The sequence below is a fragment of the Odocoileus virginianus genome, chromosome 24, assembly GCF_023699985.2.
Source record: "Odocoileus virginianus isolate 20LAN1187 ecotype Illinois chromosome 24, Ovbor_1.2, whole genome shotgun sequence".
Taxonomy (NCBI): Eukaryota; Metazoa; Chordata; class Mammalia; order Artiodactyla; family Cervidae; genus Odocoileus; species Odocoileus virginianus.
The window spans coordinates 1,515,214-1,527,666 of record NC_069697.1 but is presented as its reverse complement, the minus strand read 5'-3'; the positions used below and the strand labels follow the sequence as shown (position 1 = coordinate 1,527,666).

The window sequence follows — 12,453 nt, the reverse complement described above, 5'->3', positions numbered from 1 at the left end:
AGAAGGAAAATATTTCTAGGCCTCCCTTACGAAACTGTTGAGATGATAAAATGAGATAATATTTAGGAAAGAAGTTTTAACTATAAATCTTTAGAAAAAATATAAAGTTAAAGTTGGAAGCAATCTTAGAAACAAATTGTCCAGCTTTCATAAATTCCTAAAATGAAAAAGTAGTTCCAGTAGTTCCATAAATAAGTGATTTATCTAAAGTTACACAGGCAATTAGTGCAAAGCTGGGTCTGGAATCCACATTTTCTGTGTCTGAGAAAAAGGTAATTGTATTTCAAAAACAGCAAAATTAATGTTCACCCATAATTTATAAACAAGGTTTTATTTTGACTATTGGTCACAAAGGTTTTTCTTTCCATATCTGCCAGCATCTTGGCAATATTTTCCCTATTTTCTACTGATAGCAATACAGTTTTTGCTTAATGAAATATCAGTAACTTTTTGTTAAGATGCACTCATTTACAATTTTCTCTTCACATGCTTTTTTGTCTTACAAAATGTTCTTGAATCTTAACTTTTTTATTAACTAAAATGGTCACTGAGCTTCATATTTCTCTACTGAGGTCATTTAAAAGATACTTATGTAATTTAATATACAAGGGAATACATTCACTTCCAAGTACTGAGAAACCTAAGTCTTGTGATTGAGTAATTAGACACTGTCTGTCATGTATGAGATTTTCACTCTATGTGGCAGGATTTTTTTTCAAGATAGAATCATTTTTGTCCTTAAGGTCTTTGCAATCTACCTGAAAAGAAAAAAATATATAATACATTAAAAACTACAAGTAATACTAGGAGAAATTTCCATAAGAGTTCAACAGAGAGGTTGCATTTAGAATGTACTGGTCATTAGGTAAAAAATCAAAGATGTCTTTGGTATTGAGTAATTAAAGGGTAGGAATTTATTATATGTAGAATATCTGAATAGCTCTGGGCTAATGAGAAATTAATAAACCAAATATTTATGCAGAGGAATCATGTCATGCTCAAGTCTCTTTTTGCCTCACATTGTAAGTAAATACATTAGTAAGGCCAGCAATTTAAATTGCTGATTCTCAGGGTTGAAAGGAACTATAAAGATCATCTAGTGACTTTTTCTGCAATTAATATTCTTAATGAATTCCTACACACAGTATATATATCCATGCACTGAGGGCTAGCATATATTTGATAATGTCTAAATGAGGAAATACCAATTTCACAGTCTGGCACCTGAGGACGATTGCAATTGAATTTCAATTCAGTATTTAGCAAATCAAAACAAGCCCCTTGGAAAAGAAGAGCAATTGGACTAGACTATGCTTAGGGTCTTTTTCAAGTTGAGAGCCTATAACTGAATAAAAATTAGAAATAAAATAGTCCTTGAATTTGATGAGATGATTTTAAAATACTAAATTACATTACTGCTAGATAGCTTTTTGCTACAAGATCTATATACATTTGCTTCTCTTGGTCATCATTCTTGAGTGTTTAATGCTGTGGAGATAAAGATAAATATATATGTTCCTTCCCTCAAGGAGTTTATACTCTGATAAAATAAACAAAACATAAGCCTAGACAGGTATTGCACAAAAAGCCAAGACAAATGTATGAAGAAATTACATCTTCTAAAGCAAGGTTTCTCAGCCTTGGCACTACTGACTTTTCTTTTCTTTTTTTTAATGTAAGTATTGGTGGTTCAGTGCTAGAATTCTCAACACTAGTGACATTTTAGGATGGATAATTCTCTTTTTAGGGCCATCTTGGGCTTAGCAGAATCCTAGACGTCTACTGCTAGAGGCCAGTAGCAACGCCTCTCCCCAGTCGTGACTACCCAAAAGTCTCCAGATAATGCAAATGTGCGCTGGCAGGCAGAACCGACCTTGCCGAGAACCACCTGTCTTAAGAACTGAAAGAAGGCTTTAGGGAGGAGGAAGTTAAAGAACAGGTCTTGAAGCCTGGGCACTTCTTTAAGGGTCAGAGACGGATGGAGACGTGAGCAAGTGGACTACAGGTGGCACAGAAAGAAGCTTTTAAAAAGGCTTTGACTCACATGTTAACGTCCTATTTGCTCTCTTGCAGGGTCTGGTTTTCTCAACTCTCAGTATTGCCCCTCTGTCTCTGATACCTCTCTCTCGTGGAATCGTCTCCTTTCTAACAAAGAGAGCCAGCTTCAGGCTCAATGCCCTCAACAAGCAACAGTGTCTGTTCGGTTTCAAAAACATAATCTTCACTACATGTATTTGATGATTGCCTTCAAGTGGTGGAAGTGAGACCTCTTTTCTGCTTACTATCACTAAAAACATCAAAGACCTCTAGAGAAAGAGATTGGGAATAGAAAATAATGAGTTTGGTTTTTAAGCAAATTTGAGGCAGAGTTTGAGGTAGTAGCAATACACCAGGTAGGAAAAAAATACAAAAATTAATTAAAAATAGAGAACACTTTAATATACAGCAAGGATACAAAATGCACACATAAATACTGCAAGAAGTAAAAATAAAACAGCAGGGGGCAGAAGGTAATGGGGAAAAGTATTTTGTTGTCTATTTTTCTCCTGCTTTCTCAAACAAAAATATTTTTATCTTTTAAAGAATCTTGCTATTATCATAAAGAAATTTCACCACCAAAAGTAACATCCTGGAAGTGTTATTCCAAGAATATCACTTTAGCATAACTAGAAAAATGAATAATATACATGTATTTTAATTCTCTTCTATCTAAAATAAATTACTTGATTTCTTAACAACTTGTCTATTTGACATTTTGGTTGTGCTAAGAAGTAGAGCTTAAAGCTCTATGTTGCCTCTGAAAGATATAGAGAATTGATTTCTTCTTATTTCTGCGGAAGTTCACTAGGCAAGCTACTTGTGTCAAATCATTAAGATAAGATGCAGCTGAAATAATGCATTAACATTGGCTGATATTGCCAACAAATTACAGTATGTGATACAAACAATTTCTGTTCCATTATTTTCAGTTTACCTTTTCATAAAGTTAATATATGCAAAGGAAACAAACATTTGCATAACACTGCTCATATTCAGATTGATTCATGTTTCATTGTGGAACCCACCAAAACCAAGAGAACCTCACAAATGCAGGGCATTTTTGGAAGGCTTCCGTTTAGGCCACCTCTATACAGACCACACATACAGCACAATGAGTGATAATCTTTGAAGCTGCTTCTGTCACAACAGCAATTTGCCTACTGTTGCAATAGTTTAAGATTAGTAACAAAAACTCCCAAGATTGAAAGAAGTGATCCAGTGGATCATCTAGTTACTCTTCAACTGCTTTTAGTAACTGAACAGTGACAAGGTCATGGAAGTTACCCATGTCCCATTTAAAGCGAAGACTGTTGATCAAAATGCAAATTATTACTCAATGACAAAACATTTTAATGCAAAATGGGTCGTTGTTTAGACTGTGTTTTTATGTACTGCAATGAGTCATTAAAGCTCTGCCATTTCAGAAGGGAAGTGCTCCTGCTGAATATTCAGTGCTATAAACAAGTGTGCAGTCTATTTTTTTTTAAATAACCATTGTAGTAAACTAAAAACATAATGCAATAATACCAGCAATATGTATGTAGGAAGTGGTGCATATGTGAATAATCGTGTTATAAAAACAGAGCATAATATTCATAATTGTTTTCATTTTTGTGCACTAAATACTCTTCTCAAAAATGAGTACTAAGTACTTGATCACCACTGCTGAAGAGTATTATGTACTCACTAAAATTACTTGCCTGAGTCATAATATTAGGTTTTCATAAGGATAAATAAACTAGTATCTGATATTCATTTGTTTAATACAGGAAAGAGAAAAAGTATGTGAGAATCATAAAACAGTGCTTCTGGTGGAACCCAAATGCAGTCTGCAGAGCAGTAGCTAATGACTGATGTGCCTTTCCCTGGGCACTTGAGATTTTTCTCTTTCCTCTACTGGCTTCCAGCGACAAGGCAGGCACCCTCCTGACCCTTCAGTCACTGTTTTCTTCTTTTCTCACTGCTGAGATAGCAGGGCAAGCATCAGAGTTACGAGTTCCTTCTGTTTCACACACTCTTCCTGCTCCCTCGACCCTCTCTATCGTTAATGTCTGGACCAAGCGTGGGGTTTCTCTAGCAATGAAGTAACACAGCCTTTTTCTTCTCTTCTTCATTGCAGAAGGGCTCTGCTGATTTTCTCTCCCTGTCTTTTGAACTCTGCTTAGGGGGCAAAACAAAGAGCAGTGGAAGGAATGTCCTAAGTGACCATTTCCGCACTGCCTTTCGAGTAAGGGGAAGCCTAAGGCAACAATATTGAACTTAAATGACCCTGTACCAGCTCGAAGAATAGATATCCAGCCATGTAATAACATAATTGTATTTCATACCCACAAATACTTATCAACTGTCAGACACTGTTTTAAGAGCTTTATTACTTAACTCATTTCATATCCTCCCCAATAACCCCATGAAAGAGGATATCATTATCCCCATTTTGCAGATAAGGATACCAGACACAGAACAATAAGAAACCTGGCCGAGGTCATAAAGCTAATAAAGTGGTAGAGTCAAGACATAAACCAAGGCAGTCTGGTTGCAGAATCCCTGAACACACACACACACACACACACACACACACACACACACATACACATACACACACACACACACACACACACACACACACTTTCCCATCCAGCAACACAACCAGTAGTACTCAAACCTCTTCTTAAAAGGGATAAAAAGTAACCAACAAGGATAATTTTAAAACTTCATTCTTTTTACATCCTTTGGCTTCAGGGTTTTTTTTGTTTGTTTGTTTTCTGAGTTGTGAGTCATGAGAAAATATCCAAATAATTAAACTGACTCCACCCTGCAAATCAGCACAGGTCTGCACTGGGAGGACTCACTTCACCCCTGTCTCCGTGCAACCACTGCCAGAGGTCCTTAAACCCCGGAGCCAGCGGCTTATCCAGAGACCAAGAAGGCACACCTGGGGACAGGGAGCGGGGTGGGGAGCCAGGGACTCTTCACCCCAGCTCAGCCCCACTCAGTAAGGGCTTGTCAGTCTTACTCCCCACTTACAGCCCCATCAGGCCCACCTTCCAGCTGGGCCTATTTGTGAATTATCTCAGACCGTCCAAAGAACCGGGAGGGGCAAGAAGTGTTTTGCATCTTAAGATTCTCTCAAATCCTCTGTAGCAAAATTCTGTTGGAGAGAGCAGCCACTCTCTAGTGGCAAAAAGCAGGATTGCATGGATCTTTGAGAAAAGCTGGAGGGATCCAGCCACTGGTGTAATTTTGAATTAAAGGGACGACGAGGTGATGATCATTGCTGGTGGGATAGGAAGATGAGCCTGGGGTTACTGTGGACGCCCTTCCTTATAGATGGTCAAACACATATTAAAGGTAGACTATTTCTTCTTCACTCTTTTTATATCACTCTTTAAAGTCATGTTTAAAGAAGTGAGTCCCATTCTTATATCACTCAAATGCCATCATCATCCTCAAGCAAACCTAAATTACTGCCCTATACTGTTGTCTCAAGCCCGTCCACATACAGGTGGCAAAAATTGGTTTGAGAAAATAAACATGCTACACAAACCCAACATAGGGAAATCAGTCACAGGTCTATCTTTGCTTGAAAGAGATCCAGAGCAGATAGGCCCTGTTTAGAGTTATTTTGAAGAAAAAATACACAGAAAATTAATTTAACTCTTTCATAAATAAGGTATAGTTTATTACTCTCAAGGGTGACCAAAAAACATAGCAAGACAAACACCAATTACATGAATTTTCCTCCCTGAATAACTGAGTATTAAATGGTCAAAACATTTTCCCCCAATATTTTCTTTAGTTTACTGATAGCATTTTGAACCATAAGCAAAATCCAACACTGGACTCAGACTGGCCATATGGTTGTGTGTGCCTCGACAGGAAAACAATGAGCTAAGTAAGTACATTAAGGAATCATACAAAAAGTTTTCACAGAAACAAATGGTTCCCCTAGATTTTTCAGTGTAGAGCCCTCTATAGAGGGGCAAAAAGCCAGATGTTCGCATTTGTTCACATAAAGATAGCTCCTGTGCAGAGCGAATGGGAGAAGTAAGGCTGCTCTCGACATAAAAATGTGGTGGTTTTCTTATTTTTATTAAATGCCATGGTTTTCTGAAATAAAATTAGTTCATTTCAGGAAAAGTACAAGGCATCAAACCATCCACACTAATATAACAAATGATCAAATGCCTACCCATAGAATCCTCTACGCTCTCCACAAGATTTTTGCAAAGGAGATTTTTGCAATTCTCTGTGAAAACCACAATTTTATCCTCCCACTTTACTTGGAGATCATGGTTTCTCTCTGAATAACCCTTGAAAGACAAAGACCTCCTCTTTTCATTCTGTCTTCTGTCACTGTCACAGACTCAAAGTTTGTCAAAAAAAAAGGGTGTCCCTTTTGAAAGTGAATAAGACGGTCATTTACTTTGGGTAAGCTTCCTCTTTAAATCCGACCATCTGGATCTAAATTAAGGTACCTTACCTTAAACACGGGTACACTCACCATCTGGCTACCCCAAAGCATCAATTACTTCAGGTAAATGAAGATTTTGCCTAATTCTAAGCAAGCATATTCTACTCAGGGTATTATGGCATGAATATACACCTTCAGTATCTGCCTGCTGCCCACCTTCTTGAGGGAAAAGTGAGTGTGTATTCTGCCTAACGGAGATCATTTACTGATATGTATAAACATTTCAAATTTAAGAGAATTTATTTGCAATTTTCAACAAGTGGTGAATTTCCCTTTAGCCAAATGTTGAACCGAGAGTAAAAGATTTGCCTCAAGTGAATAGCTTGTCTTCTAAACTTTCTCTACTGTAATATGGGAGCCAGGGGAGGTAAGTCCTCTATAGACCAAAAAGCAGGCCCCCTCCAAAACCTCATGGGGGATAAAACTTTTCAGGATCAAAGGCACACAGCACATAGTGAAATTTAGTTTCCCTGCTCTGCCCAAATTATATCTCTTAGGCCTCTAAAGAGTGAACCAGAAAATCAGATCGAGTATTAACCAGTTGTTTCCACATAGACTAAGTAAGGTGGACAGAATGGTAGTATTGCTCTTTTTAAATCTTTCAAATTGCTCAATGTGACTCCCTGTTGCCAGATTAAATACTTTCATTACAGAAATTGTCTGATAATTAAATTGGCAAAAATTCTGACTAAAAGACCAAAACATTCAGTTACTAAACAAATGAAAACTTAGAGTTTGCATTTAAGTCCTTTTGAAAAGTATGTTTTACAATGTCGATTTACATTGCATTTGGGGGACAGAATCACCACCGATAAAAGTCTAACTCTAGCTGAGTTCCTGATATAGGTGTATTTAAAAATTCTCCAAGTATCCATAGTAACAACAAACAAAAAGCTTAATATATGTTATTTTGACATAACTGTGACATGTTTGATTCGATTTCCTTTGCCTTATCAACTCTAGTAGAAACATATAAGAAGTTATCATATTCATTCTGATGTTGAAAGGGAAAAAAAAAGAACAAGTACTTTCTCTAAGAGGCTGCTTACTAATAAAACCATCCTGAGATCCCCAAAAACGCCAAATCCTAGAAAATTAATGGGATGCAGAGTTTAGCTACATAGGCACTAGGCTAAAATCCCAACCCTCTTATTTACATCTTCAGAGAAAATGAAGCTGAGAGTTTGAATATAAATATGCACTAGGGTACAAGAAATCAGTTATAGGTCAAGCAGGAACATCTGGTCTTTTTAAGAGTCCTGTTAATTTGAAAGCACTGACCATAACAAGCTCAGTTCCACCAAATATATTTTGGCGCAGCTCAGAAAAAATAGCATTTGCTGGAAGTATTTATTTCACCACAGCATGATTTATCAGTAATGATATGCAGTTCCCACTATTGGCATTTTGACATAACATGCAAACTTGCCTTCTACGCTTTTCCCCCAAATTTTACATGCTTATGGATCTTTTAAAAAACCCTTTTCATCTATGTTCTTGAGAATATGTCAGAGAACGTGGTGGAAGGGGTTTTAAATTATCTACATCTGATCTTAGGAGTTTGAATGTGAATAACTTATACATTCACTTATAGGAGGTTTTAATTAGCACACAACCACTAAGTGTATTAGTTACTCAGTCGTGCTGGGCTCTTTGCAACCCCATGGACTATAGCCCGCCAGGCTCCTCTCTATGGAATTCTCCAGCAAGAATACTGGAGTGGATTGCCATTCCCATCTCCAGGGAATGTTCCCAACCCAGGAACTGAACCTGGGTCTCCTGCATCGTAGGCAGATTCTTTACCATCTGAACCACCAGGATCCCTAGCCACTAAAGCACTGGGCAATTTATTTAGATGAGGTTATACCACAGCACTCTATAAATATTAAAACTTTTGTGTTCTCTCATAAGACACTGAAATTTTCCCAGCCTCTTATCCTATATCAGCTTCTCCTGGGAGTTTCCAGACAGCAAGAGCTCTAGCACAGGGACCAGAAAGTCTGAGTTAAGTCCCAGCTGCCCAGTCTGCTGACCCCAGGAGCCCTGGACTGTTCTGATCCCAAGTTTTCTGCTGTCGTGAGAATCTCTAGAGAACAAGGGAGTCTCTGCCAACGGCACCGTTACTAATCTCCAACCTGCCTCCACTTCAAAGGTGGTTGATTTCATTTTTAAGTTCATTTGGGTTATTCCCTGGCCCCACAGCCCTTTAATTATTCAGCTATTTTAAATGCAAGGGGCCAGGGAAAAAACAAGAATCACTTGTTTATGCATTCAACATGCTTGAGGGCTTGCTACCACGGCACACTCACAACATGAGTGGGCACTCTGTGTGCCAAGTACAAGGTTAAGTGCTTTTTAATGCATTTATTCGTGGACATCTGCAACAATTCCATGAGGATATTACTATTACTATTTTCACCAAGTTAAAACAAAAAGTAGAGGTTCTGGAGCCAACGTGCCTAAGTCTAAAACCTGCGTTGTCAGCTCGTTATATTACAAGTTAGTCCACTTCTTGGTGCTTCCTCTCCCCCATCAGTAAAACAGGGAGTGTTAACAGCACCCGGCTCGTGGGGTTCCTGTAAGACTGAGTTGATACAGGACGCTCATTAGGCACTAGAAGTAGTCTTTGCCAGGACCTGGTGACAGATTGATCAACTTCCACAAGCCTTCACCACAAGTGGAGCTGAAGCTGAAACCTGAACCCAGTTCTGCTGGACTCTAAACAAGTGGTGAAAAACCCCACAGCTTCTCAAAAAAATAAGAAACAGCATACTGTCCAACTCTAAAAGAAGCATCAAAGGCACTCACTAATAAGGCATTTGAGACTGCCGCTTAGCTTTCCCCTTTTCACCACTGGAGTCATTTCCAGAGGCAGTAACTCGGGAACAAACTGGCGTCACTCTGCGTTAGGAGAGCGGGAAGTACCAGCAAGAACATTCCTGGCTGGCTTTGGCCAAGGCGGCCGCCGCCACCCCCACCCTACCCCCTTACTCTGTCACTGGGACCGGCTCTTACTGCCCAGAATCTCAACTTTCCCCTTTGCAAAACTTCGTGAGGCCAAAGCCTGTCCACTGCGCTACGCCTTCCAGAAGCGGGCGTGGTGGGGCGAGAGGAGGACCTTGCCCTGCCCCCCGCGTCCAGACTCCTCACCCGGCTGCGGCCCTGGCCTCTGGCGCTCACCTATTTTCCCTCCACGGTAAATTGGCAGGTTTTTGATGTCACCCTGGCCTGGGGCCGCTCAGATACACATCACTCTTAAAAAAAAAAAAAAAAAAAGCTGTGTGCTCTGCCTCGAAGCAACTTTAACGAGGCAGGGGGTCCCAGCCTGGAGGAGTGGCATTTGGTACTGGTAAGCGAGTTTGTGGAGTTGGCCGCAGTAAGAAGCCAAGCGTCCAGAAGACCCCGAGAGTTCTGGGCGACGGCCCTCCTCCACCTTCACTTCCTTCCCTCCATCCTTGGCCCCCCGTGTATCCGAAGCTCGCCCAGACCCTGGTCGCGGGCTGCCCGGCAGTTTAGGGCAGCCCGGCTGGGTGGGGCGGCGCAGGGCACCGCCTCTCTCCCTACCTTCTCTCCCCGTGGAGCACGTAGGAGCTGCGGAAGAAGCCCAGGAGCTCGTTCTCGATCAGGGCGTTGTAGATGATCTTCAGATTGTAATTCCTCTGCGCGTCCAGAGTCCTATTCAGCACCACCACCAGAACCTGGGTTTGCGGGTAGAGGAAAAAGCCGGCCACCGGGACCGCCCCGGCCACCCGGTCCTCGGCCACCTGCACCTTCTCGACCGCCACCCGGGAGGCGTGCAGCACGACGTAGCGAGTGGCGTTCCGGCACGCGATCTCCACGTTGACCTCCCCGGAGAAGGTGAAGTTCTCCATGAAGGCGGTGAGCATCAGATTGTAGTGCAGCGGCTTGAGGTGGCCGGACAGGCGCAGCTGCGTCCACGGCTGCCCCGGCTCGCGCTCCTCCCCAGACGGCGGCTGGGCGGACGGGGTCTCAGGGGTGGCCTCCGCGCCTGCCCCGGGCTGCGAGGAGTCCCCGCCGGCGTGCTGGTTCCGTCGGGCCGAGCCCGGAAGGCTCTCGTTGCCGCCGCGCGCCGGGAAGCCGGCCGGGCCGCCGTCGGCGCCGGACGGCACGCTCGCCCCACACTCGTCGAAGCGCAGGCTGAGGAGCACGGCGAGCATGGTGACCGCGAGCAGCGCCACGATGGACACGGCGAAGGCCAGCACCAGCCGCTTGTGCACCGTGATGTGGCGCTCCGAGGTGCGGGGCCGCACCCCCGCGGAGTCCGCCCACGGGCCCGAGAGCCCCCTGCCGCCGGCCCGGAGCGCCGCGTCGTTCTCGCCCATCGCGGCCGCGAAGAGGGAGCCGCTCTTCTGAGCCCCCTGCTCCTTCTTCTTCCTCTTCTTTTTCTTCTTCTTCTTTTTCTTCTCCTCCTCTTGTTTCCCCCGCTCGCCGTCTAGGGCCATCACACCGCCTCCTCCTCCTCCCCCGCCCCCTCGGGCGCCCCCCGCGAGCGGGCCACCCGGGCCACCGGCAGCGTCGGCATCAGAGCGCGCGCCGGCCGAGGGCGCGACGCCAGCTGGGACCCTAGGGAGACCGGCCGGGCGTCTCTTAAGACGGGCTCTGGCCGTAGGCGACAGCGCCCACGACGCCCCCCATCAGCCCCGCCTCTCTCCGGACACAGGCTGCAGGGGCGCGGGCCAGCGGGCTCTGGGACGCGCCCAACTTGGAGAGCGTCTTGCTCGCCCCAGAGCGCGCGCTACTTCTTCGGCGGGCGCCGGGCTCCGGGGCGCACGCGGCCCCCGCCCCTGTGTGCCCGCGGCTCCCAGCTCGCCGTCCCCAGCGCCGAGCTCTCGCCTGGCTTTCCGCGGGAGCCTTCTAGCGGGTCCTCGGCTGCCAAGGAGGGAGCGATGGAGAGGGAAGTTAGGGCTGCCGCTTTCTCTCCCCACTCCAGCGCCGGCGTCAGTCCTCTGGGTGGGATGTGCTCGCAGCAGCGGCGGCGGCGGCGGCAGCGGAGGCGCCCGAGTCCCGAGCCCAGCAGCCGGGGACGGGAGGATGGCCGGGGCGGAAGAGACCGGGTGAAGCAGCTCAGTGAAGTCCCAGGGCCGCAGAGCTGGGCCGGGAATCTGTCCGGGAGAAGCCTTCTCCTCCAGCCTGGACACTTTAAGCAGCGGTGGCGGCAAACAGCGCGAGGCTGCACCGCGGGCAGCGAGCCTTCCTGGTCCCGACGTTGTGCTGACCTCCGGAGACGACAAGTGAGCAAGAAGTGTCCGGCCGGGCCATCCCCCTAAGGTAGATGACGCTCCGGGTTTGCTCTACATGCCCGTGGGGAGAGCCGGAGTGCGTGTGTGCGAGTGAGTGTGCATGTGTGTGCGCGCGTGTGTGCGTGAGCGTGTGTACACAGGCTCCAGATCTAGATTGCCAAAGCTACTCTGGCTGCGCTCAGGGACTGAAACTCCCCGAGAAAGGCAACGGCGAGAGCGCGGAGGCCGGAACGGCGGGAGGGAGGGGAGCGGCAGAGGCCGGCCCTGGGAGATTAGAGAGCTTTTCTCCGCTCTGTCACACCAGACACCCACAGCCACGGAGGGGGTTGCTGCGCCGCCTGCGAGGAGTGCGGTCAATCTTCAGCGCAACGAGCCCCGCAGTCCCCCTCTTCCCGACCCTTCAGCCCCACCGCGCCTTCCCGGAGGGAGCCTTGGAGCCTTTGGCTATGAATGCCTAGAGGCCAAGGAAGAGCCTGCTTGGGAGAAGAAGCGGTCTCAGATTTCACATCAAGCTCACCGGAGGATTTAGAGGATTGTATGTAAATTGAAATAAATTCTCCAAAGCCTGACAACCTGTACTATACTGTGTGATGTGTCCAGGCGTGCGGTATTAAAATAAGGGTTAGCAAGAAAGCGTTAGACTCCTCCGGAAGTGAAGGCTGCAGAAAAGGGATGGCTTTT

General features: G+C 44.9%; 1 protein-coding gene across 3 annotated transcripts in view; it reads right to left on the bottom strand.

Moving 5' to 3' along the window:
- TRHDE (thyrotropin releasing hormone degrading enzyme) overlaps window positions 1–11,071 on the bottom strand; it is a 409,604-nt gene extending 398,533 nt beyond the window's left edge. For all 3 annotated transcript variants that reach the window (XM_070454203.1, XM_070454204.1, XM_070454205.1), the window contains exon 1: window positions 10,076–11,071. In XM_070454203.1, coding sequence (XP_070310304.1) covers window positions 10,076–10,974 — 899 coding nt within the window. In that variant the 5' untranslated portion in view covers window positions 10,975–11,071. The remainder of the gene's footprint in view (window positions 1–10,075) is intronic.
- Window positions 11,072–12,453: the final 1,382 nt, after the last annotated feature.